Genomic DNA, 23,318 nt, shown 5'->3' with positions numbered 1-23,318 from the left:
TAAATTGATTTCCCCACCTTCTCTTTCGAGGCCCGGAAAGAAGAAGAGTCTGTCGAGAAAGAACAGTGTACTGTACGTGTAGCACTAGCATGGGACATCGTGGTATTATTTTGGTAGTAGGTGTAGCTAGAGTAGTAGTCGTACATCGAGTTCACTTTAGGCTCCAGCCCGCACCCAGCTCTGGGCCCGCTGCAACTGAAGTTGTAGCAGTGGTAGTAATTCAACTAGAGAAAAGCAATATGAGTCTCTTTCTTGTTTAGCGCTTCTTTCACATGTGCCAGACCTCAACATCGTCCCAATCGTCCCTTGACCAATGGCAGCTTCCGAGATGATCATCAACGGCCTTGTTGAGCACCCTCTGAGGCACCCGATCGGGCTCGAGCCTGTGCTCGCTACTTCGTGCCCTCGCTAAGCTCATCTCAATCAGGCTGGGATCTCTCCTCTCAAGCGCCACAAGAATCATTGTTCTCCTGTCCTTGGCCGTGCCCTTGTTGCCTCTGCCGGCTTTTGCTTTTGCTTTCACTTCAAGCTTCCTCCTTTGTTTTTGCTCCTCCTCGTCCTCCTCCTCCTGTTGAACGTCCAGTTGTTGCTGACGTTGTGTTCCACGACGTTTGAGCTGGGCGAGACAAGCGAGGAGCGAGTCGACGATCGACGGCGAGTAGAGGGTGTCGGCTGTCACGACGAGGTCGGCGCCGCCTCGGGCGTCGGCCTCGGCGAGCAGCGCATCGACGTCGCTTGCCACTGTCCAGTCGACCAGGAGTGTGATTATCTGGCCGCCGCACCGCGTGGCTCCACCAGACCGGCTAGGAGGCGGCGAGTTGGCTGCAATGTTGGGCAGCAGGACAGACGAGTACGGCGGGTCAATGTCCGTCGTGATTACATCGAAACCCAAAGCGGCCAGCACGAGCGACGTGAGGCCCACACCTGCGCCAAGATCCACAGCGAGCGGCCGCCGCGTGTTAGCGGCGCCTGCCGCTGCTGTTGCTGTTGCTACTGCTGCTGCTGCTGCTGCTGCACCACGTCGGCGCCGCTGCTTGCGCTCCGTCTCAATGAGGTAGCAGACGAGGACCTGCGACGAGAGCCAAAGCGTCGTGCCCGTCGATGTGCCCACGGCTGAGACCTGCTTCAGCCTGAAGCGCGTGTCCAGCGACGGAATCGCATACAGCAGCTCATCCTCGTTCTTGGTATCGCTTGCCGGTCGAGGCCCTTCCTCCTCCTCTCCCGCCCCCTCTGCCTTCATGCGGGCAAGTCGAGGGGAAAAGTTCGTGAAGAAGAAACAAAGAAAAATAAACTTGGTCGCGTCCCGATTGACTCAACATGCGTGACGACGACACTCTGACCGTTACGATAGTACAAGGGCAAGTCATGGGAAATCATTCGTCAATTTGCTCATTTGTGTGGTTGTCATGACAAGGGTAGGCCATTGGTCTAGTGCAAGGACGACATCGCAGTGGCAGGAGACAAGCAGAGGAGTCATCAAACAGCACTGGACCGTCCAAGGTCGCGACTGATATCGATTCAGACGTCGGAGAGGTCGTCGCTGTGGATGAGGGGCGCCTGCTTCGACAGCTGCTGAGCAGCCAGCTTCTTTCGGCCCTGTTGGGCGGGGCTGCCCACTCCCGACGTAGACGTCATCATCTTGCTCGGACGAGCAGGTGGGGAAAGGAGACCGGCAAACAGGCCACCTTGTTCCCGGTCTTGCTGCTGCTGCTGCTGCTGCTGCATCGTCAGGCGCGCCGACGTAGACTGCTTGCCCGAACGCTTCTTGATCGGCGGGCCGTACTTGTAGTCGGTGACATTGTTGAGCTTGTTGGCCTTGTCGAGGGCGAGGTGCATGAAGTGACCGCCGACGACGGGCCGGGCGAGGAAGGTAACCTTTGGCGTGTAAGGCTGCTTGGGGAAGTCGCCGGCTGTGGTTGGGTGGAAGAAGAGTCAGAAGAAGAGTCAGCATTACGAATGGAGATGTGTAGCCACTGGTCGAAGGACCCACTCTGCGTCTCAAAAAGATCGATGAAGGGTGCATCGGTGCGGCCCGACGAGACAAACTTGTACAGCTTCTGGATAAAGAGATCCTTGGTCGACTTGAGGGCGGCCGTGGCAGAGGCAAACATGGCCCAGTCGGACTTTTGCCAGCTGTAGCGCGAGTCCAACGGCACGCCGTACAATTCGGCCACGGTGGGGTAGAATTTGTCCTGCAGATCGTAGATCTCCTTTGCCACGAGGCGAAGGTTGAGGAGGCGGTCAAATGCCAGGTTGTACAGCGTGCCCCAGCTCTTGTCGTCCTGGTAGAGGAGCTTGGTGTGGGTGCCGTTGCTGTTGAGCGCATAGCCGTACCAGGCCTGGATGTAGGTCGAAGAGATGTTTTCGTAGCGCAGCGAGTCGTTTTTCTTTCCCAGCCAAGTGGCGATTTCGCCCAGAGCAGCGATGCCCTCGATTCCCTTGATTGCCAGGTCGGTCTGGTTGGCCGCCTGGCCAGCAAAGTCGTCGGTGCTGAGCTGCTCGGCGGGAATGAGCGAGTCAGAAATGAGGAATTCACCCCACTGCTGCATGATCTTGTAGTGCTGCCGCAGCAGCGGCAAGGCCTCCTTCTTGCCGACCATCTGGGCCCAGTGGAGCATCATCAAAATCATGTTGCCGCTCTCTTCGACCTGCATCGGCTCGTCATTGCCGTCGTTGTGGCCAAAGGCGTTTGGATACACGCCGAGATCGTGGACGCACCACTTGTTGGGGTACAAGCCCGACTCGGTGTACTCAAAGATGGGCTTCATAATGTCGCGCAAAAATGAAGGATTGAGGTAGGTGAGGAGGGGGAAGAGAGGGAAGAAGACGTCGACGGTTTGCATGTCGCCGTTGGAGCTGATCTCTTTGAGGAAAATGATTGTGTCTGACGTGTTGTATGTCTGGTTGTCGTACGGCACCGTGATTTCAATCGTGGCAAACGCCTGCCGGACACTGAGCTGCGTAATGGCCGCGTACTGGTCCCCGACTTCACCACCACCAACGACGGCCTTGCTGTCGCTCTCGATCTGGGCGTCGAGCTGCTTGCAGTGCGACAGTGCGTTCTCAAAGTCGTCCATAAAGAAGCTGACCATGTCAGAAAAGTTGGGGAACTTGGACATCCAGTAGCCGTAGCGATCCTGCTGGTACGACTTTGTGCCGTTGTTGGCTGGCTGGTCGAGCTTCTTGATGTAGTTGACGTAAGGGGCACGGACGTGGCCAACGGCGAACAGGGCGTCGTTGCCGCCCTTGCCGCTGAAGTCGACGGAATACGCAAAGGCATTGTCGGGCCCGCCGACGGGGTCATGCTTCTTTGCGAGGGTGCCTGTGTTGAGGAATTGGAGCTGGGCAAAGACGTTGTTCTGGTTGAGCGAAGACATGCCCGCACGCTTCCTCATGGCGTACGCAGCATTGCCCCACTCGGCGCGCTGGCGGAATTCCGTGTAGCGCTGCGGATTGGTCCTCTCGACAAAGTAGATCGAAGTGCCATTGTGGTCGTCGATCCATTCCTGGGTACGACAGTCAATTGCCAAACGTAAGCGGTCTCCTCTGCATGCGTATAGAAAGCGAAAGCAGGAGCCACTCACCATCCGGTACGGGTAGTTCTCGTAATCATAGTCGTGGCCCGTCACCCACCGCTCGTCAATGTCGGTGTAGAGCTGCACACTCCTGCCTTGGGCTGTGCTGGAGTCGAGCTCGAAGTGCATGTAGCTCATCGGCAGACCTGCGTGGAATGTCAGGGATGGGAACGCAAGAGAGGCGCACGATTGCGACTATTATGTTTGCTACTCACTCTGACGGAGGTAGTCGTTGGGCCAGATGGGCGTCATAAAGGTGACGTTGAATGCGACGCCATCGGCCTCAAATTCAAAGATGGACCTCGTCGAGGTGTACGTGACCTTCTTTTGGTTGGCGTTGCTGCCCGAGCGCACCGTGGTGCCAAAGCCGTCGCCCATCCACTGATAGGTCGTGTTGTCGATGCGAATGTAGCCAGTCCAGGTCATACGGTAGTCTCCGTCTGCGCCGTAAGAAGAGGTCCAGAAGGAGCCGTCCTGGCCCGCCAGGTAGCCACCATTTCCGACGACGTTGGGCGGCGAAGCAGACTCCAGGCGGCCAGCAGGTGCCCAGGTGGTGAGATCTGGAGGAGAAGAAACAGAAGAGAATAAAGAGGGGAAAGGAATGGAGGAATAAGTTAGCATGGTACGGGCTCATGTGTGTTTGCGTAGAAGAACAGTCTGCACGCACATGGTCCCTTGACCGCCAAAGGAATGCTAGGCGGCTTGATAGGGTAGAATTCGCTCGCTTGGTATTGTCCAGGAGGAAGGGTGACCGTGGTACCCTTGCTGTGCTCATTGCTGGCATCGTCGTTGTCCCGCTTGGCGACAAACGATTCGAGTTCGAGAGGTGGGATGTGTTGTCCGGCACCACGGGGCTGGATCGAGAATTGGGCAGTGTTAGGACACGAGGAGCGGTCGCCGCTGGCGGAGCTGGTGCTGGCAGGCTTGAGCACTTCCCAGTCGACGCCCTGCTTCTGGTAGCCAAAGTCGTGGCTGCTGAGCTTCTTGATCTTGGAGACATCATGCACCTTGCGGTCCTTTGGGTCACGAGTCAGGTCGGCCAAGGCACGAAAGATTTCGGCTTGGTTGGCCTTCTTCAGCGAAGCTTCCACGGGCACCGAGGCAAACGTCAGAGCGACGAGTGCGGCGCTGAGGGCGCTCCGCAGCCTCATGTCGAACGATGATCAAGTCAAGTCGCGCAAAGTAGAGAGCGAGGGCGTAGAGGGCGTAGAAGTTGGAATAACGAAAGTCGTCCAAATCAAAAGTGGGAAAAGGGAAGGAGGAAGGCCGCGGCCGGGAGAGCGTAGCGGACAAAGGAGGGTGAAGTAATAGGAGGAGAACCCTTGCCTGATATCGACTCAGGCGGGTCCTGGCAACAGAGTGTGGACTCTAGCGGAGACTTCAGGGCGGAGACGGTCTAGAAGATGAGGGGCTTCAAAAGAGCCAGGAGGGGGCAGTTCATGTGGAGATGACCCCCGCGCGCGCCTCTAGCGTCAGCCTACTTCTAGTGTGCACGCACCTTCTATTTCGCATCTTCTATTCCTCCGAGGAGCTTGGCCGTTGTGTTGCTTCCAAATTAGAGCATTGCAGCAAGCCAACACTCGGCAGATCTACCCAGGCAGAAACGAGGCCGGCAAACGAGCAGATACATTGAGGGACACTCCATATTCGGATTTCTCTGTAGGTATTCCGAAGGCTTGATCCCCTGGTCAATATAGAATTATATGAAGCTGCTGCTACGACAGCACTCTAATTCGGCAGAGGATGTTGCATAGACGCAGTGTGATCGTTGACGCGCTGCATGATGAGAGCTAGAAAAGAGCACATGTATCGTACTGATGTACGTACACATGGCCTACTGAAGTAGGAATCGTGCATGGTCTGTCCTTTGCAGGGTGAATTTCCCCACATTCGCACCTTCTGCCCAGCTTGATCGCGTCAGGCTTCACGTGGCGCCATCGTATTCGTCTTGCACTGGGCGGCAGTGTCGGTCACAGCGCACCGTCAGGCCTCAAGTCGACTCGAACTCTGTCTTCATGATCACTTAAAGCGGGATGCAAGATTCACTGCGGTCATGTTGTCTCGATTGGGCTTCTTTTCGGTTCGTCTCGAGGTGCGACCGGCGTCATGCACTCTTTTAGGCCACCGTCGACCCAGCCGCCAAAGACGTCCGGCACTTCTCTCTGAAGATTGGCGTGGCTTCTTGGCAGCGCATCGAGGGATAAGCGAGGTGAGGCTCAGCAAACGCATTTTCTGGCAGACACAGACCTCCGAAACAGTATTAACACTCTCTCGAGGAGGAAAAGCGATGTGTTGGACGCTCTCCCTGTTCACAAAAGATCTAGCTCAACTTCTCTCGTGTTCCAACTGCCAACACGGCACGAGAATGCCGTTGGAAGGAGACTCTAAGACGCTCTTCTTGATGCTTATCTAGATGTGCAGTGCAGGAAAGGTCCGCTTAATGGCTGGCGGCGACGCTGCCTAGTATGTCCGCCCCAGGGTAGAAGATACACGGACAAGTTAGCTCTAGATTTCCGCGCAGGCGTGCTCCCGCTGGCTGTCCGTCGGTCCCAACAAGAGTATCCGAACTGTGTCTCCGCCGTTCGGTCGCCTCATCATCATATTCGCCCTCGTCCGGTGGATGACTCCCGTGCCAACCCTTGAATTCCCACAGCGAACGGGAGAGGGGCCACTAACGCGACGCGTTTCATTACTGGAACGACAGCAGCCGGGACTGAGCTCGCTCGCCCGCGCTCGGCGACTACCGTGGAAGAGGGGAACGGGGCGGGCCAATGAGCGCAAATGTTGGTGAACCCAGTTGGTTTACATTATTTTTGAAGGTGACTCCTTCGCTGCCTCGCCACCCGGGCCAAATTTGCTATTCAGGGAATACAATAATCCAGACAAATTTATTGCGCAAAGCACACTGTCCTGATGCCTGGAAGCCGCAGGAGAGTTGAATAAGTCACCAAAAAAAGAAAAAAAAAAAAAACGGATAGGACCCTGAGCTTTGAATTCCTTTGGTCCACTTTTTCCCCCTCTGTCCTTTTTTTTCTTTCTTTTTTTTGAATTCGGCAGTATTGTTCGGCCACTGGGCCCCCCTTCCCACCCCCGGGACCAGGACAGAGGGCTACCGCCACCTCAGCGACGCGCGCCTCTCACCACCACCATCATCATCACCGTTTCTCTAGGGTGATCTGTCCAGTACCTCGCGACTCAACTTACGTTAAGTCGATACTCGAGGTCAAAGAAGCGGTCCACTCACCGCGCGACAACTACTCACTCGCAAGGGACCGGCCGCAAGAAGCCACTCTCACCAAACACTCAATTCCTCTCTCTGCTCAACAGCAAAAGAGAGAGTCACTCCTAGCTGCGCGGCCTCCTTCGCGTTCGGTCGTTACCAGGAGCTAGCAAAGCAGCAGAGAGGCACATAGGCAGCCGATAATCGCTCTGCCGTTGACCTGTGCTTCCGCCTTGTTTTCTACCTCCGCCTTGTTTCACACACCGACACCGCAAGACTCGCCAGCTTTTTCTCCAACAACAGCCAATCTCTTACGTCTCAACAGGAGACGTTTAATTGGATACTCACGACCCTTCGTTCGCTCCTGAGCGAACTACATCAATTTTCCTTGACGAAATTGTCAACTGAGCTTCCTCAAGCTTAGCCGACGTACGACATAGGCGCAGCTTTCCCCGTTTTCTCAACAAGAAAGGGGGCTGCGTTGTCTATTTGAAGCAGCCTCGTCATCGTTTTCGTTCTCTCTCCCAGAAGAGAGATCCAACCTGCTTGGTTGCTGGACCTTCCGTGAGTATCTATAGATTGGTGCCGGATAGACTTTGGGATCACACACTGGCTTCAACAGCACTCACCAAAAATAATAATAATTGAATCGCTACAGGATTCGCCAAGGTCCCTAGCACCACCTCGTTTTTGTCGACCCTTTGACGACGTCTCTGTCGTCGTCGCTGGGAATTTCTCGGCTTTTTAACCCCCCAAAGAGCAGCTACGTCGTAGGAGCTGCCGTTTGAAGAAGTCATTCTTCACCGTCAGCAGAAGCGCAAGCTCGCTTCCACTGTTGCACATCAAGGCGTCCGATATCGTTACGCCAGTGCTCGCTCCGCGGCTCTTTCCAGCTCTCTTAACGACTTCCTGACCAAGACTCTTTCTCTCTCTTCTTTTCCTCGCCATTCCAAGCGTCCTCGAGTTCTCCATCCCGCCATGTCTTATTCGAACAACTTTGATTTTGCCGCCTTCCTCAACTCGCCCAGCAACGGCATTCTGGCCAGCAGCGACGGTCAATTCGGTCAACCATCGCAAACTGCCTTGAGTAACGACCTCGTCGACACCCTCGACAACGTTGATTCGCTCGTCGACTTTGGCATGTCGGCCGACCCCAGCACCCTGCTGCCAGAGTGGGCTTCCTCATCAGCCAGCGTCCAGGACTCTGCGCCCTCGCAGATGAACAGTGAAACCGTCAGCGACAACGGTGCTGCTGCTACGGTGCCAACCACCGTCAACAACAACGGCTCAATCGACACATCCTACCGTGCCCGCATTGCTGCACACCACACTGCACAGCTCCGCCACTGGATGCCTCAGCTCGGTGGTGCCGCCGGCGGTGCCTCGGCCGGTCTTGGCGGTGCAGGCCAGCGCAGCATGGGCGGCAGCCACAGTTCGCCCAGCGTGCCGTTGAGCCAAGCGGCCAGAGCATCGAGCGCAACCCCGCGTCCCAAGATCGCCTCGGAGTTGACGATCCAGGAGCGTCGCAGGCTCTCACGCCGTGGACAGGCAGCTGGCCACGGTGTGGTCAATCCCAAGGTCAGCGGCCGCCACCAGAAACGGTCGATGAGCAATCGCGTCGACGGTCAGACCGCGACCGTGCCTTTTGACCAGTCGCAGTCGATGCAGCAGCAGCAGCAACGATCACAGCTGGCATCGCAAGTCCAGACACCTGTCAGCGCCACATTTCCGCCGCAGGTGCAGATAAATGAGCAGGATTTCGACACACACATCTATAACGGTCAATTTGGCAACATTGATGCTCTCACCAAGCGCGCATACACCTCGACTGGCTTCGATCTCCTCGGCGCCCTGATGCGCGTTTCGACGCGGCCCAACCCCAAGATCACCATTGGGCCCGTCGACCTCTCGTGCTCCTTTACCATCGTTGACGCCAAGCATCCGGATCAGCCCATTGTCCATTGCAGCGACACATTCTGTGAACTGACTGGCTATGACCGCACCGAGATCATTGGTCGTAACTGCCGCTTCCTCCAATCACCCGACGGCCTTGTCGAAGCTGGCTCGGAGCGCATGCATACCGACAACGGTGCAGTCGCCCATATCAAGAAGCATTGCAGTCGCTTCCAAGAGTGCCAGACCAGTCTCATCAATTATCGCCGCGACGGTTCGCCGTTTATCAATCTCGTTACCATCATTCCCATCGGCTGGGGCGACAGCGAGGAGCCCGTGTTCCTCGTTGGATTCCAGGTCGATCTGGTCGAGCAGCCTGGTGCTGTGCTGGAGCGCAAGCCTAATGGCCTCTACGTTGTCAACTACAGTCAGCAAAAGGCCGACCAAGCCAGCGCTCTTATCGCTGCTGGGGAAACGACGGTGATGAGGGACGACGACCGTGAGATGCAGGATCCTGTCGAAGCGGAGGCTACAAAGCGCGCCGTCATGGCTCACGAGTTGGCTGACATCATCAGCAGCGGTAGTGACGAAACGCACAAATGGGCCAGAATGCTTCTCGACAATTCGCACGATCTCATTCATGTCCTCTCGCTGAAGGGCACCTTCCTCTACGTGTCACCCTCCGTCGAGCGCCTTTTGGGCTACAAGGCAGAAGAGCTTGTTGGAAGGAGTATCAGCGAATTCTGTCACCCCTCGGACGTGGTGCCTGTGTTCCGAGAGCTCAAAGATTCAACGAGCAACGCCAGTATTGCCGCAGCCGCGCGACAGTGGGCCCGCCACGACGGCACCGTAAACCCGCCGACCAAGGGCGGTGCCGGCCAGACTGGGCCCCAGGTCAATCTCATTATGCGCATGCGTCACAAGCATCACGGTCACACCTGGATCGAGAATTCGGGCAAGCTTCACTTGGAGCAGGGCAAGGGCCGCAAGGTCGTCATCTCGTCTGGCCGACCACGGCCGGTGTACAATCTACCGTGGGAACAGGCTCGTCGCACCCTCGACGCCCGCGAACCTGGCTTCTGGTCCAAGATGTCGACCGACGGTCTCGTCATTTCGACCTCTGGATCCGTCGGCGACGTCATTGATCGCAGCGATCTCAGCAAGCGCAACGGTGGTGTCGACATCTTTGGCAGAAACATCTCCGAGTTGACCAACACGGAAGCACAAGGCGCGCTCTCGCAGGCTTTGAACGGTAGCGAGGTCACCGTCGTTGCTCACGCGCTTCTGGGCCGGCCGGTGCTCACGACGTTTATCCCCTCGTCAACAAGTGGGGGTACGGGCATGCCAACCGTCTTTGCCTTTACGCAGAAAGTCGATCTTGTCCAGTTGAACATGGCGCCAAACGTTGCACACGCTTCCTCCATGCCGGCCATACCCATGGCCGACGGGGGCATGAGCAAAGCGGGTGAACCCTCGACTGGTTCAGTGTTTGCCGAGCTCTCGACGCAGCGGAGCAGTTCATGGGTGTTTGAGTTGCACCAGCTCAAGAACGCCAACAAGCGGCTTCGCGAGCAAGTGCGCGCCCACCAGCGCCGTTTGTCGGGTGGTCGTCCAATGATCAACACGACAATGCCGCCGCCTAGCCCCGCGCGGACAAAGAGCCAACACCAGGCCGTCTCGATGGCCAACGCTCTCAAACCCAACAATCACCGCTTCCTGTCCGACTCTGCCCCTCTGCACATGAGCGCGGGTGGCCACATCAGCGACGTGTCGACGCCTACCACTGGGACGAACTCTGGCTCCGGCTCCGGTTCCGGCTCCGGCTCTGATGAAACGCAGGCGACATCCATCGTCGGCGAGCCACCGTATGGCGACTACAAGTAAAATTCTTTGGTTGGCCCGTCATGGCCCCCGTTCCTTCCGTCTCCTCCTTCTCCCCGTCCCGAAACCCGCTTTTTTCCCAGCCCCTCCTTATCACGACCTGTGCCGCCGATCGCCACCTTACCTCTTCAAAAGCGTTGATGCCGATCACGCCCCGTTCCTCCTGATACCTATCTTTACTACTACTTTAATTACGAGGTCCATCTCTGTCGACCTCTCTCGGGTTTCCTGGGGTCTACTTTGTACAGTAATATTGCTTTTTCTCTCCCTTGTTTCTTTGTCTCTCTCTCTTAGGTCTATTTTGTCTCTGTGGAACGCCTTGATTTTTTCTTCTCCACTGTTGGTTCGTGGTTCAGAGAAGTTGTGAGAAGAGTGAGAAGCCGAGATTGCATGGATGGCGCGTGTGGCGTGGCTGTACTAAATTTTCCTCGATTCCCCCCATGCCGTGTTTCCTCACTAGCCCACACGTACTAGCTGTACTATACTGTACAGTACGTGTTGATGTGTAAATTTGGGTCTGGGCATGCAGAGTGACCACCTGTTTTGTTATTTTCTCGTTTTCGAGGAGCTTGCACGTCGGTTTACCTCGCCTGCCTTGACCTTGCTCTTTTCGCTGGACGGTTGCCCCACTTCTTCTCCCCTGCTTTGCTCTGTGGGCGTGCTACATCGACCGAGACGATTCCCAGAGCGAGAAAGAGAGGGGTAAAAAAAAAAAAAAAGTAAAAGAGACATGTCGGGCAACGGCGGTCCTCCGCGACTGCCGGAGCTGCCGGCAAGTTTTGGGACCTCGTCGCCATTTCCACCCATGGGCATGCCGCGACAGGCCTCTTCAAGCCATGCTCAGCAGAGCCAGCGGGGTGGCATGGGAGTACCGGCAGCACCACCACCGCTCCCGCCGCATCCGCCAGGTGCGCTCGAACGGGAAAAGCAGATGCGCCATCACCAGCCAAAGCAGCGACCGCCCTACTTCCACCAACCTCACCCCCACACTAACGCCAGTGCCTCTGGTGGCGGCTTTGTTCCAGGCCAGCTCATCTCGCCACCACCACCACCACCGCCGCCGCCGCCGCCGCCACAGCAGTCCCAATCGTATTTCAACAACAACGCCATAGCTCCAATGCCGCGCCACCCGCATCCCCCCGCCGGTTTCGTGGTGGGCTCGCCACCGGCCATGCCCGGTGGCTTCCTCGCGTCTCCAGACCCACGCCAGCGGCCGCACTCGGCAGCGGGTGCAGTCAGCCCGATGCTGATGCAGGGAGGCCCCTCGCCGCCCCAAGCACGGCCGCCGCCGACGAAGCACCTGTCGCATCTGCCTCGCCCCGCCGCCCACGGGCCCCTCCAGTCGCTGACGGCCTCGGTCGACGAGCTGAGTTTGGCCAGTGCTCGGCGGGCCAGCAGCGAGAGCCATGGCTACCACACGGGGGCCGCTTGGTCCGACAATACATCGTCCACGAGCGGCGGGCCGCCCTCGCTCAACGTGCCCGTGCCGGACCTGGCTCAGCTCGGCGTCATGCGGGAAAAGGCCATGGCTAGTGGCGATGACCGGCGCAAACTGCGGTGGGCAAAGCAGGTCATCAAGTTTGTCGAGCGCAAGCACGACGGCAACAAGATCAGCGACGCTAGCCTCGTCCGGCACATTGACGAGGCCATCTCGCACATCAACCGCATGGCCGAGGCTGCCCGGCCCGACGCTGAGGCCCTCTTCCTGCGAGGCGACCTCCTCGCCTCGGGCTCGTTTCCCTCGTACCATCGAAAGGACCTCCGGTCGGCATTCAATGACTTTGAGCTCTCGGCCCGGATGGGCCATGCGCCCAGCTGGTTTCGCATCGGCCGCGACTACGAGGTGCTGGGCGACGTGACGCGCGCAAAGGACGCCTACGAGCGCGGGTGCAGCGTCCAGGACGTCGGCTGCGTCTACCGCATGGGCATGGCCAACCTGCTGGGCCAGCTCGAGGTTACGCAGGACAAGCCAAAGGCCATTGCCCTCCTGCGCGAGGCCGCCGATGGCGCAGACGAGGACACGCCCCAGCCCGCATACATCTACGGCATGCTCCTCGCCGGCGAATTCAGCCACGTCGAGGTGCCGGCGCAGGTGGTGCAGAGCCTGCTCCACAGCGCTGGCGGCCGTCCCGTGGCCAACCTGGAAGCTGAGGCGCGCCGACGAATCGAGCGGGCGGCCTACCTCAACTTTGCACCGGCGCAGTACAAGTGTGGCTGGTGCTACGAGTATGCGCAGCTCGAGTGCTCCTTTGATCCCCTGCTCTCGGTGCAGTACTACAGCCTGGCCTCGCAGGGCGGCGAAATTGAGGCAGACATGGCCCTCAGCAAGTGGTTCCTCTGCGGCGCCGAGGGCTGCTTTGACAAGAATGAGGCGCTGGCATTTACCTTTGCCGAAAAGGCGGCGCGCAAGCAGCTGCCGAGCGCAGAATTCGCACTGGCCTACTACTTTGAGGTCGGTGTTGGCTGCACAAAGGACCTCGAGCTGGCGAAAAAGTGGTACAGAAAGGCGATGGCGCACGGCAACGACGACGCAAAGGAGCGCCTCGATGCCCTCGCTGCGCCCACGCCCCAGACGCTGTCGAGAAAGGAGCACGAGGGCTACGTCGATGTCAAGCTGCAGCGGAAGCGGACAGAGGCCAAGATGCTGTCGGACAAGCGCAACACAATCATCAACAAGCGCAACCAGCGCCAGGGCGTCAGCGAGGCCAACAACAACAACGGCAGCAACGCGGCCAACGAGGAGGCCAAGGTGCGCAATATCAGCAGGAAAAAGACGATGAAGATGGTCGAGGAAACGGCCGGTGGTAGACGGGGCCGTCTGCAGGATCCTGCGCCTCCGCCGCCGCCGTTGCCGACAAATCAGCCGGATAAGAACGCGGCGTCGCGCGCGGACAAGCTGCTCCCCGCGCCATCCGAGGTCATGATGCCCGATCCTGCGGCACTGCAGCAACAGCAGCATCAGCAGCAACCACCCCGACAGCCGGCCCATGACTCAGGAGGACGACGGCCCAGCGGCTTCAACAACAGCGGACAGCAGCAGTCTCCCGCCAGACTCGGTGTCGGAGGCCCACCGCCCCGAGCATCTTCGCCACGGCCAATGCCGCCCAGACAGCCTCAGCCGAGCAGCAGCGGCGGCGGCAGCGGCGGTGGAGGCGATGATATACCCCTCGCTTCCAAAACGCCGGCCAAGGTCTACGAGAGCTTCTCCGAGATGGGCTTCGCGGCAAAGCCCGTCAAGGACGACAAGGACTGCACCATCATGTAGCACACGCACCCGCGCTCGAACGGACACTGCTCTCAATCACTCTCTCCCTGGATTCCATCTCAAGCTATTACCCTGGCCTCTGTCTGTCTGTCTTGTCCTCTCTATGCAATGTGAACTCGATTAAACTCCCCAAGATTGACTATGATACACGAGTTTGCGTTGGGTCTTGACGTTGCTCTCAGACGGTCTGGATGCTCTCCCGGAACTTGGCCATAAGTTGTCGGCTTGCCTGTCGACAGACCTTCATCGCAGCCGTGTGCTTTGTGGAGATGGAAGAAAATGTCAGCGGTATGCCAAAGCAGAAGGATGGGTAAACGCATACATACCTCTTTCAGGGAGAAGCGGCCGGAGGACTGCGAGAGGACGACGTCGGCTGATCCGGCGCCTCCTTCGTCGCCATTCAGGGGTTTCGCGCCGCTGATTGCAAACGCAAAGAGGAAGCCGGACCGCGACAGGGCCTCTTCGGCTGGTGATGGATCGAGGACCAGGTCCTTGTCGCCGTCTAGCTCCTGCTCCTGCTCCTGCTCCTGGCCCAGCTCCTGCGCCACGTCCCCGTCCACGTCCATCATCGTCCCGTCCGTTTTCAAGCCTTGCGACGGATTTGTCGCCGCAGAGTCTGGCCTCCAAGCACTCCGGTCGAGCAACCTGCGTGTCCCGCGCGGCACGTAGCAGGCGCAAATGGCCACGACGGTGGCGCGCATGGGCGTGCGCGCGTCGAGGAGCGCCAACGAGGCCGCATTGATGTGCGCCGCGCGCTCGGCGAGGCCCGGCGTCCGGTCCGGGTCAGGCCGCGTCTCTTGCACGAGCTTGTCCCCGCGCAGCAGCCTCGCGGGGGGCCGTGCATACGTCTGGACGTTGAGCTGGAGGAGCGCGCGAGGGTAGAGGTGGAGCAGCACGACGGACGCAAAGAGGTCGTGCAGGGCCTGGCCAAACGAGGTGCATGCGACGCCGGGCACGCCCTGGAGCGGCGTCAGGTTCACGTCGAGCGCGGCACGGTCGGTGAGCTCGTCGCGCAGGCGGACCTCCATGGGCCCGCTCAGAGTCGCAAGCGACGTGGTGGGGCCTGCGAATCTCAAGAAGCGTGAGTTCTCTGTGCAGTCTGCTCTTTGGCGCCTTTTGTGAGCGCAAACCCACCAAAGGAAAAGAGCGCACTGCCATCATGCGCAGCAATCACGCCTTGCTCCAGGCTCGTCGGGCCGACCTGTAGATTTGCCCGGCCTCTGATCGTCGCTTGCATCGTGGGAGCCCACCTCCTCTCTGCGGTTCGGTGAATTGACGTAGACTTCCTGACTGGAGAGTTGCTTTGCGTTTACTTTTTTTTTTTTGGCCTTCTTCTCGGCACACGTGGACGCGTTAGCCCTCAGCCTCATTGTTTAAAAGGGGGACGGAGAAAGAGAGCCTGCTCGCAATGGCCCTCAGGCGGACTGGATCAAGCAACCTGGATCAAGCAACAAGGTAGACGACCACACGATGAATGCGCTCGTGGCAGCCCTGTCCAAGGGCGTGATCGAGGCGCAGGCCGGTGGCGAGATCAAGGCACCCAGCGAGTGCAAGCCGCACCACTCGACGCTCGAGGCCTCCCTGGCCCTCTTTCTCTGCTTGGGCCTCATCGTGTCCTATCTGCCGCAGATTGCGCGCATCATCATCAAGAGGACATCACTCGGCTTCTCGCCCTGGTTCCTCTTCCTCGGCGCCACGAGCTCCGCGAGCAGCTTTCTCAATGTTGTTGCGCTGCAGTGGGGCGTCATTCGATGCTGTCGATGGCTGGTGAGTTGGATGCGATCGGAGACCGTGCATGCAATGCACTTCTCGCTTATTGTGGACTGATCATGGCCGATATTCAAAAAAAAAAAGACGACAAGCGCATGCTCCGAGTCGCTCCTGGGACTGCTCCAGGTCGGCCTCCAGTGGTTCCTCTTTGTCATCGTCCTCGTTCTCTTCCTCATCTTCTACCCAAAGGAGCTCCGTTACGAACGCGCGATTGCGCTCACGGGTCCCTCCAACGACATCTCTGCCCAGGACATTGTCGATGGGTACGAGTCGGATTCATCGGCCGGCGATCTCGACTCGCTCGACTCGCACATTGCCGAAAATTACAGCAGCTTTGCTGCGGACCCGGCCACGGGCGCCGTCGGGCCTTCTGCGGCTGCGCATCTGGCCGTGCCGGGCACATCGACGCCGCCCATCAACGGCGAGGAATCGGGCTCGCACCTCACGTCGACGACGACGACGACGACGACGGCTGACGAATCGCCCGACAACAGCGGAGTGGCCTCGCATTTGCTCATGCCCGAGGACGAGGCCGACGAGAGGAGCAGCTCGGCGTTCAGCAGGCTCGTGCCCACCTTTTGGCCCGTGTGGAAGGCGCCACGGAAGCAGGGCGCTGGTCCTTCGCCGCTTGGGGCCTACGAGACCACGGCTCACGGCGAGCGCCTGCCTCCCAACGCTGTACTGCCGGCTGCCAAAGCTGCAGCTGATCCGTCAGCCGCCGGTGAAGGCTTGGCCGACGACGGACAGGACGCGCGAGGCGTAGTTGGGCAAGCGGCAGGAGAGGGCGAGGTCCGCTTTGCGCCATCCATGACCACGTCGACGTTGCTCTCAAGGAGCGAGCGCGGGCTGCGAAGGACACGGAGGGTCAAGCGAAGGACAAAGGAGTGGGGCCTCGCCCTCTCGCTCTCGTGGCTCGTCGCTTTCCACTTCCTCTTTATCGTCCTCGTCACTCTGCTCCTCGTCACGTCGCTCCCGCCTACCTCGTTCCCACCACCAGAAGAAACTGCAGTCATCATCATGGGTCCTTCGTCAAGGCTTCTCGTGTCCAGGTGGGCCGCCTTTCTTGGCTTCACCTCGACGATCCTCGCCGCAGCACAGTACGTGCCCCAGATTGTGCACACGGCACGCGCAAAGCTCGTCGGCAGCCTCAGCATCCCCATGATGTGCCTCCAGGTGCCCGGGAGCGCCATCTTTGTCTACTCGCTTGCCTTGCGGCCCGGCGTCAACTTCACCTCGCTTGCTGCCTACGTCTGCACGGGCATCTTGCAAGGCGTGCTCCTGGGCCTCTGCATCGCGTGGAGGATCCGCGAGAGGAGACTGGGCGTCGACGACTATGGGCGGCCACTGCCCTGAATCATCTGATGATCTTCCACACCAATCATAACACTGATACAGCTCGTTGTAATCCTTGCCTGGAGGGTACTCTATCTGAGAAAGAATCAATGATTTTGAGAGAGAGAGAAAAGGAGTGATCTATTATGACAAAAGAGAGAGTGAATCTAGGCGGAGGCGGAAGGGTAAGGAGCCAGGTCCGGGTACCCGGCGGGGATGATGCCCTGCGCGCCAAGCTCTTGGCCCTTTACCATGAAGGCAGCAATGGTCTTTTGGAAATTCTCGACCTGGCCTGCGTCTGCGGCGTCAAATGGCTTTTGGCCCTTGCCGACCTGCCGGATCTGGGTGCCGGCGGCGACATTGGTGATGACAAAGTCCTGCTCGTTGAGCAGCAGCTTCTTTGCCGACGAGACCTTGCCCTCGATGAGGAGCTTGGGCAGGTCAAACTCCTGGCAGACGGGCCGGGCGAGGCCGATGCCGTCGGTCGACTTGTCCTCGATGGCGTTGACCATGGCTTTGGCCGTGCGGAAGCCGCCCGTGACCCAGATCGTCGACTTTTGCACCTTTTCCCGCACCACCTCGCTGAACTCGAGAAAAAAGGCCTCGCGGGCGCGCGACGAGTCGCGCTTGTGCTCAAACGCCAGCACCTCGTACGTCCCACCGCTGATTTCAATGACGTCAATGCCGAGCGTCTCGAGGTGGGCACACATCTCGCGGCACTCTTCGGGCTGGAAACCGCCGTCCTGGTACTCTTTCGAGTTGATCTTGATGGCGAGGATAAATTTGGGGTCGGGCACCCGCCGCCGGATCTCGGCCACAATCTCGTACACGATCCGTGCCCGGTTCTCGAGCGAACCGCCGTACTCGTCGGTGCGCTTGTTGGTCGACGAGCTCAGGAATTGGGCGAGCAGGTAGCCGTGTGCGCCGTGGAGCTGGACGCCGTCGCTGCCGTTCTTGTAGGCATACTCGGCAGCCCAGGCAAAGTTGTCAATGACCTCCTTGATCCCTTCCTTGGAGAGGGGTGTTGGCTTGTTGAACGAGAAGCCCATGCGGTCATCGAGCTTGACGTCCGACGCCGACACGGGGTTGGGCTGGATCGCGCTGGCCACCTGCCTTCCGCCGTGCGAGAGCTGGGTAATGTAAAGAGCGCCGTGGGCCTTTGCCTTGGCGGCCATCTCGGCAAACGCGGCTGCTCGCTCGGGCTCCTGTGACTTTGCATTCATGACCGGGTTGCCTGGCGCCTCGAGGTTCTCGTGGTCGACGATGGTGTTGCCAGAGAGGATGATGCCGAAGCCGCCCTTGCCCCACTCCTCGTAGACGTTGATGAGCTCCTGCGAGGGGATGCCTCGCTTCAGCGGGTTGTGCTGGTCCCACGACGAGAGGCGCTCCGTCATGGCGCCCTTCATGAAGCGAGACGGGGCGACGCGGCCCGAGAAGGGCAGCGTGATGCTGTCACCCAGCACCTGGTAGTTGGGTGCTGCCTCAGTCGTGTATCGGTCGGTCATGGTGGTGTGAGGGGGGAAAGACAAGGTCTGTGACTAAGAAGGGGGGGAAAGGATGTGAGGATAGTCTTAGAGAGTGAGTGTTAGGTGGAAAGCTGAGAGTTTATATACCATACACCGGTGCCGTTGTCAAAGTGGCACTCGTACGGCACGGGTTAGGGTGCATGGACCCGACGTTGCGCCAGAAAATCTTCTTGCAATCCGGATCAATTTCTCTCGACTTCTCTCTGGGTGGAGGAAGGAAGATTGCTTCGGGTCCAAGACTAACTCCGACAAGCACTCTCCACAACGCTACTACTACTACTACACTGTTGCAATAAAAAATTCCGGATTTTGGGTCACTTCTGTCAATCGCCACATCAGACTGAGGCTAACCTAAGTGCTTTGCCCTCTTGCCACTCTTTAACTCTGGCAACACGCGCGCACCCAGAAGGGGAATCTGTGTGCAGAAATGACCGACGAATGGCAGGCCAAGGTTCAGAAGTTGCGGCAGATTGTGACGGAAAAGGGTCACCAGGCCGGTGGAGGGTGGGACCACGCCTGGCAGACGAGCCTCACGCCCTGGGACCGCGGCCAGGGCCCTCAGCCGGCGCTCACGTCGTCGTACGAACGAGATGCGAGGACAAAGAATCTGCTGCCGCAGTCTGCAGGCGGTAATGCGCTCGTGCCCGGCTGCGGGAGGGGAGTCGATGTCGAGTATCTCGCCAGCCGGGGTTTCGACAAGGCCGTCGGCGTCGACCTGGTGCAGGGAGCCATTGACAAGGCTCACAATGTGCGTGCTCAACATATCAAAGTACCTCCAGCGAAGGGCAAAAACTGACCGCAGTAACAGTGGCTGGCCTCTCTTCCGAGGCAGCCGTGGCACGATCGCATCTCCTTCGTCGCTCTCGACTATCTGAGCGTCGGGCAAGATGATGAATCAAAGCTCGACCTGACCGCCAAGTCTCTCTTCGGATCCTTTGACCTCGTCTATGACTACACGTGAGCATACTACTACTACTAGATCTGGGCATAAGAAGAAAGCTGAGCATGCAAGCACGCGCAGCTTCTTTTCTGCTTTGCCGCCTGCCTTGCGACCCAAGGTGGCCGCATCGCATGCCAAGGTTACCAAGCGCGGGGGGAAGCTCTTCACTGTCGTCTATCGTCTAAAGGTGGATGGCGACGGCTATGACGGTTCGGGCCCTCCTGTGAGTGCGCGACTACAGACAAGAGTAGATTAAAGGCGAGTAAATTGACCACAGAGATAAATGCAGTTCAAGGTCACCCCGCAAGACTATCATGACGTCCTCGACGCTTATTTCGATCTCGAATTTCACGGCAAGCCCCTGGAGCATGCTCCGGGACACGAGGGCATCGAGGAGATCATGATCTGGAAGAGGAAGGAGGTTGAATGAACCGAGCAAAGAGCAGTCTGGACCATACTCCCGTTTTGTTAGTCACGAGACACGATGGAAATACATGTTGGATGCTATTTATGGCATTTATAATCTCGACCTCGCTGCGTTGACCGGCAGGCCACCAGCATGCCTCTATCCCAGAGCCTTACACAAGCAAATGCAAGATAAGTACTTTGAGTGCGGAAGGCATCTCACCGAGACGGAAGATAGACCCCAGACTCTGAAGGCATTGGCTCTGGGGGCTTCGTTGCACGATACTGCACGTCGGAATAAGCTCCTCGAGCATCGAGATGTGAAAAGGCACTTTTGCCCGTTTGTCATGTTCCCAAAGAATGATTTCTCCATCGAGCAGTCGCCCTTGACTTGGATGTGTGAAATTGTATCGAGGGAGTCAAAAAGTTGACGCAGGCCAGGGCATCCAACGTGGGCTTGCGGAGTTGTTCTGTCGTTGAGCATGCGAATGCCAAGAATGTCTTACCTGGGTAAAGTACCGTACAGTACCATAAGCCCTTTATTCGGCTCCGACAGGGCTTTGCAAATCAACAAGCCTTTTAATGCACCGTACCGTGAAGTGCATTGTCTCCGTGCGAGGGTCTCAATTACCAAGGTACTGATCGATGTGAACTCCAATAATGGATCTCTATTCTCGGCTCAAGCCGACACAGCCCCTTCCTTCTCTCTTAATCTTCGCGGGCAGTCCAATTCCGCACTAACGTCAAACAATCGAAGGTCGTTGTAGACATCAGTCTGGTACTCTCCAGTCTGGGTCTTTGCAAAAAAAAAATTCGGGACGCTTGCGCTTTTGCTTGGTGATGCATACAGCAGCAGATGCATGCCCTCTGCCCACGGGGTCCCTCTTCTGCTCTGCTTCTCTGCCTCCCTGGTTGGCTGTTGGACAAAAAAAAATAATTATTAATGTCGGCCTCTCAAGATCCTGGTAGCTCTTTCTGCTTGTCTGGTCTGTCTGCAAGCAATTCACCCGACGCGACTAACCTCTCAATCTCCACTGGGGCCCGCGTGACATTCATTCTCCTACAATCTCCCGTCTTCTGTCTCCTACCGCCTTTTCCTAGTGTCGAATTTAATTTATCACTTTCGCACGAGAGAAGCGGGCCTCGGTCAACGTCGCACCCGCTCGCTGCAATCTTGAATGAAGATCGTCTCTACCTCACTCACCTTCGGCCACCCCGTACAGTCTTCTCGTCGCTACTAAGTCCTACGGTGACCATTGGGAAAAGCAGTCCTCAACATTGTTCCTGGCGCATGCTTTGAGAGGACTTGCCCATGGACCCGACTGGCTTTCTCCGACAGCCGCCGCACGCTCGGCGGGCTTCGGGCACAGGGTTCCAGCAGGCGAGGGGATGTACCAGGGAGGATGTCCAAGAGGATGAAGAAAGTGGGGTATCACAGTCGCCATTTTTCACCTGCCAAAGCGTGGAGGAGGTGCTCCAGAGGTGAGTCGGAGAGGCAGGGCAACTAGTCCGCATGTATCGTGACTAATAATACTCACGTTGGCTCTTCCAGACATAAATCGCTGGCGCCCTCTACCTCGAGGCGGCCCCGGTTCAAATTGCTTGTTCGTCAACAACCGAAGTGCGGACTCGCCGTGGGCAACGAGGAAGCCGGTCTCAAGAATGGTGAGAAGCTCTTCGACCAACTTCCAGTGATGTAGCGGTTGACATCTTCCCATTTCAATCAGCACGAGCAAATCCCATCGATCCACCTCCAATCTGCGAAGTCGTCCCAGAGCTCATGGAGAATGTGTGAGGGAGGAGAAAAAAATTCGGGAGAAAGAAGAGACTCCTACTGACATGGAGCGCAAATAGCCGATTGATATCATTGCCAGAACTCAGTCTTCAAGCTCGCCTCGTCTCCTCGGAATCGGGCTTTGTCGAAGTAACGTCAAGAAATGGCGTGGTGCAGCCACTAGTGGGCGATATGGATCAATGTGCATTCATTGCACCCAAGATACAATCTGAGCAAGGTAAGCGAAGCCTGTGCTTGCCCCGAGATCAAGGCTCACTTTGAGCCTTTACTCTTCAAATGCCATTCAGAGAGATGCCTCTTCGTCTTTTCCGAGCTCGGTGTACGGCAAGCTGGCACCTATCGCATCCGGTTGGACCTTGTCGAACGGGTTGGGTACACATTTTCCATGCTCACGAGTGTCTATACCGATCCATTCGAGATTCACGCCACTCGAAGCACCTTTCCCGGTCTCGCCCCTTCGACCGAGTTGACCCAGGCCATTTTTCGACGTGGTCTCAAAATTCGCCTCGTGAAGGAAGCAAAGCAGTGCAAGAAGGGAACGAAGAAGAGGAAGAATGACGATGGCCGAACATGGCGCGTCCCGCAGGATGGCGACAATCTGTTCACACAAGGACCTTACACATCACCTCTCGTACAGCAACAATCACCAAATTCTTTCGAAGCAGAAGGCGCCAAGTCATATGCTCAGTTAGGACATGGAAGAGACACAGTTCACCAAACAGGTCCTCCGCCTCTGCAGTTGCCTCCATCTGGGCCCGCTTACACTGCACCACCGGCCTCGATATTTCATTACTCCGCTCAATCGCGTCCTTCCCAAGCTCCAGCACCACCGATCTTTGCGTCTACGCGATCCACGACCTCCCTATCCTCGTCATTGCTCCCACCTCCGCCTCCCCTCACCCACAATATCGAAACAGATCGCTTCGGCCGTCGTGGATCAAATTCTTCCACTTTCGCCCGCCGTCTTCTCCCACAAATGCCGCCGGAAGCCTATGGCCCTGGCTTCGAGTCGAACCCAATGTTTCAGACGCCGACTTTGCCCGTGGATCGAGCTTTTCGAAGCTTTCTGCTCGCGAGTCGACCTCGGCCAGACGTCTATCCGCATCCCCATTGCACACAAGCGTTTGATGCGACTAACCAGACTAGTGCGTCGCCATCCGAGCAGCATCAATCAAAAAGCCCAAAGGTCGAAAGTGGCAGATGGAGTGATCACCGCGAGGCTGACGCGGGCGCACAGACATCGTCCATGCCTGACACGCCTCCCTGCCTCTGGGCCCTTCCGGCAGCGAAAAGGATATTTGCACCCCACAAACCTCACAATCCGGTCTACGACAATGACAACTCAAACAAACGTATGAGCGTCTCGTCTCTAACGGGTGGCCAGCCGCCATCGCCTTCGACAATGGAGAAACGAGATCGCCCGACGCTGCCACCACTCGCTTCACTCGCCTCATCTGCCGCCCAAAAGGTCTCAACGACATCGTCAGGCCTCTTGCAGTGGGATCGAGGCGTGGATAGGGAATCGGGATGACCCGACATTCGAGAGAGCAGGCCTGATCGAATCTTATCACCTTATAGCCCGGAAACGCCTTACCAGCAACCACCGTGTCGTGAATCTTATTAATCTTGTAAAATAATAGACGAGCACCATATTGTCCCGCCTTTTCATTGTCTCATAGCAGTAATATTACTACCCGCCCGTCGAAACCCTGTTGC

The 23,318-nt window shown here is 57.8% G+C and overlaps 9 protein-coding genes across 9 annotated transcripts; 5 read left to right on the top strand and 4 right to left on the bottom strand.

Moving 5' to 3' along the window:
• Positions 1–91: 91 nt before the first annotated feature.
• FA10DRAFT_265263 (hypothetical protein) lies at positions 92–1,261 on the bottom strand. The gene has a single exon (XM_025520984.1). It carries the CDS (start codon positions 1,238–1,240, stop codon positions 269–271), a length of 972 nt encoding a protein of 323 aa, XP_025378605.1. The 5' UTR covers positions 1,241–1,261; the 3' UTR covers positions 92–268.
• Positions 1,262–1,364: 103 nt separating this feature from the next.
• Positions 1,365–4,997, bottom strand: FA10DRAFT_238872 (DUF1793-domain-containing protein). Its single transcript, XM_025519154.1, has 5 exons — positions 4,243–4,997; positions 3,791–4,135; positions 3,585–3,721; positions 1,991–3,506; positions 1,365–1,910 (listed from the first exon to the last, which is right to left on the bottom strand). Exons 1-5 carry the CDS (start codon positions 4,724–4,726, stop codon positions 1,519–1,521), a joined length of 2,874 nt encoding a protein of 957 aa, XP_025378604.1. The 5' UTR covers positions 4,727–4,997; the 3' UTR covers positions 1,365–1,518.
• Positions 4,998–8,565: 3,568 nt separating this feature from the next.
• On the top strand, positions 8,566–10,284 carry FA10DRAFT_217732 (hypothetical protein; the record flags this gene model as incomplete). Its single annotated transcript, XM_025518515.1, has 1 exon — positions 8,566–10,284. A coding segment is annotated over one exon (1,719 nt), but the record flags the coding sequence as incomplete, so codon positions are not given.
• An 856-nt stretch (positions 10,285–11,140) lies between these two features.
• On the top strand, positions 11,141–13,969 carry FA10DRAFT_265259 (HCP-like protein). Its single transcript, XM_025520983.1, has one exon. The coding sequence runs from the start codon at positions 11,375–11,377 to the stop codon at positions 13,832–13,834; it is 2,460 nt and encodes an 819-aa protein (XP_025378602.1). The 5' UTR covers positions 11,141–11,374; the 3' UTR covers positions 13,835–13,969.
• FA10DRAFT_300017 (hypothetical protein) lies at positions 13,920–15,117 on the bottom strand. Its single transcript, XM_025524783.1, has 3 exons — positions 14,969–15,117; positions 14,161–14,897; positions 13,920–14,093 (listed from the first exon to the last, which is right to left on the bottom strand). The coding sequence occupies exons 1-3, from the start codon at positions 15,069–15,071 to the stop codon at positions 14,013–14,015; spliced, it is 921 nt and encodes a 306-aa protein (XP_025378601.1). The 5' UTR covers positions 15,072–15,117; the 3' UTR covers positions 13,920–14,012.
• Positions 15,118–15,304: 187 nt separating this feature from the next.
• On the top strand, positions 15,305–16,957 carry FA10DRAFT_284337 (hypothetical protein; the record flags this gene model as incomplete). The annotated part of the gene is made up of 2 exons (XM_025523909.1): positions 15,305–15,601; positions 15,689–16,957. The coding sequence occupies 2 exons, from the start codon at positions 15,305–15,307 to the stop codon at positions 16,955–16,957; spliced, it is 1,566 nt and encodes a 521-aa protein (XP_025378600.1).
• On the bottom strand, positions 16,915–18,614 carry FA10DRAFT_265258 (NADH oxidase). The gene has a single exon (XM_025520982.1). The coding sequence runs from the start codon at positions 18,439–18,441 to the stop codon at positions 17,104–17,106; it is 1,338 nt and encodes a 445-aa protein (XP_025378599.1). The 5' UTR covers positions 18,442–18,614; the 3' UTR covers positions 16,915–17,103.
• A 173-nt stretch (positions 18,615–18,787) lies between these two features.
• FA10DRAFT_278234 (S-adenosyl-L-methionine-dependent methyltransferase) lies at positions 18,788–19,930 on the top strand. The gene is made up of 4 exons (XM_025523443.1): positions 18,788–19,210; positions 19,271–19,419; positions 19,484–19,625; positions 19,692–19,930. Exons 1-4 carry the CDS (start codon positions 18,890–18,892, stop codon positions 19,830–19,832), a joined length of 753 nt encoding a protein of 250 aa, XP_025378598.1. The 5' UTR covers positions 18,788–18,889; the 3' UTR covers positions 19,833–19,930.
• Positions 19,931–20,960: 1,030 nt separating this feature from the next.
• FA10DRAFT_300012 (hypothetical protein) lies at positions 20,961–23,303 on the top strand. Its single transcript, XM_025524782.1, has 5 exons — positions 20,961–21,289; positions 21,360–21,472; positions 21,535–21,598; positions 21,662–21,819; positions 21,890–23,303. Exons 1-5 carry the CDS (start codon positions 21,120–21,122, stop codon positions 23,131–23,133), a joined length of 1,749 nt encoding a protein of 582 aa, XP_025378597.1. The 5' UTR covers positions 20,961–21,119; the 3' UTR covers positions 23,134–23,303.
• Positions 23,304–23,318: the final 15 nt, after the last annotated feature.

The sequence above is a fragment of the Acaromyces ingoldii genome (assembly GCF_003144295.1).
Source record: "Acaromyces ingoldii strain MCA 4198 unplaced genomic scaffold FA10scaffold_2, whole genome shotgun sequence".
Lineage (NCBI taxonomy): Eukaryota > Fungi > Basidiomycota > Exobasidiomycetes > Exobasidiales > Cryptobasidiaceae > Acaromyces > Acaromyces ingoldii.
Note: the sequence above shows the minus strand (reverse complement) of the source record. Positions and strands in the feature narration are given on the sequence as shown.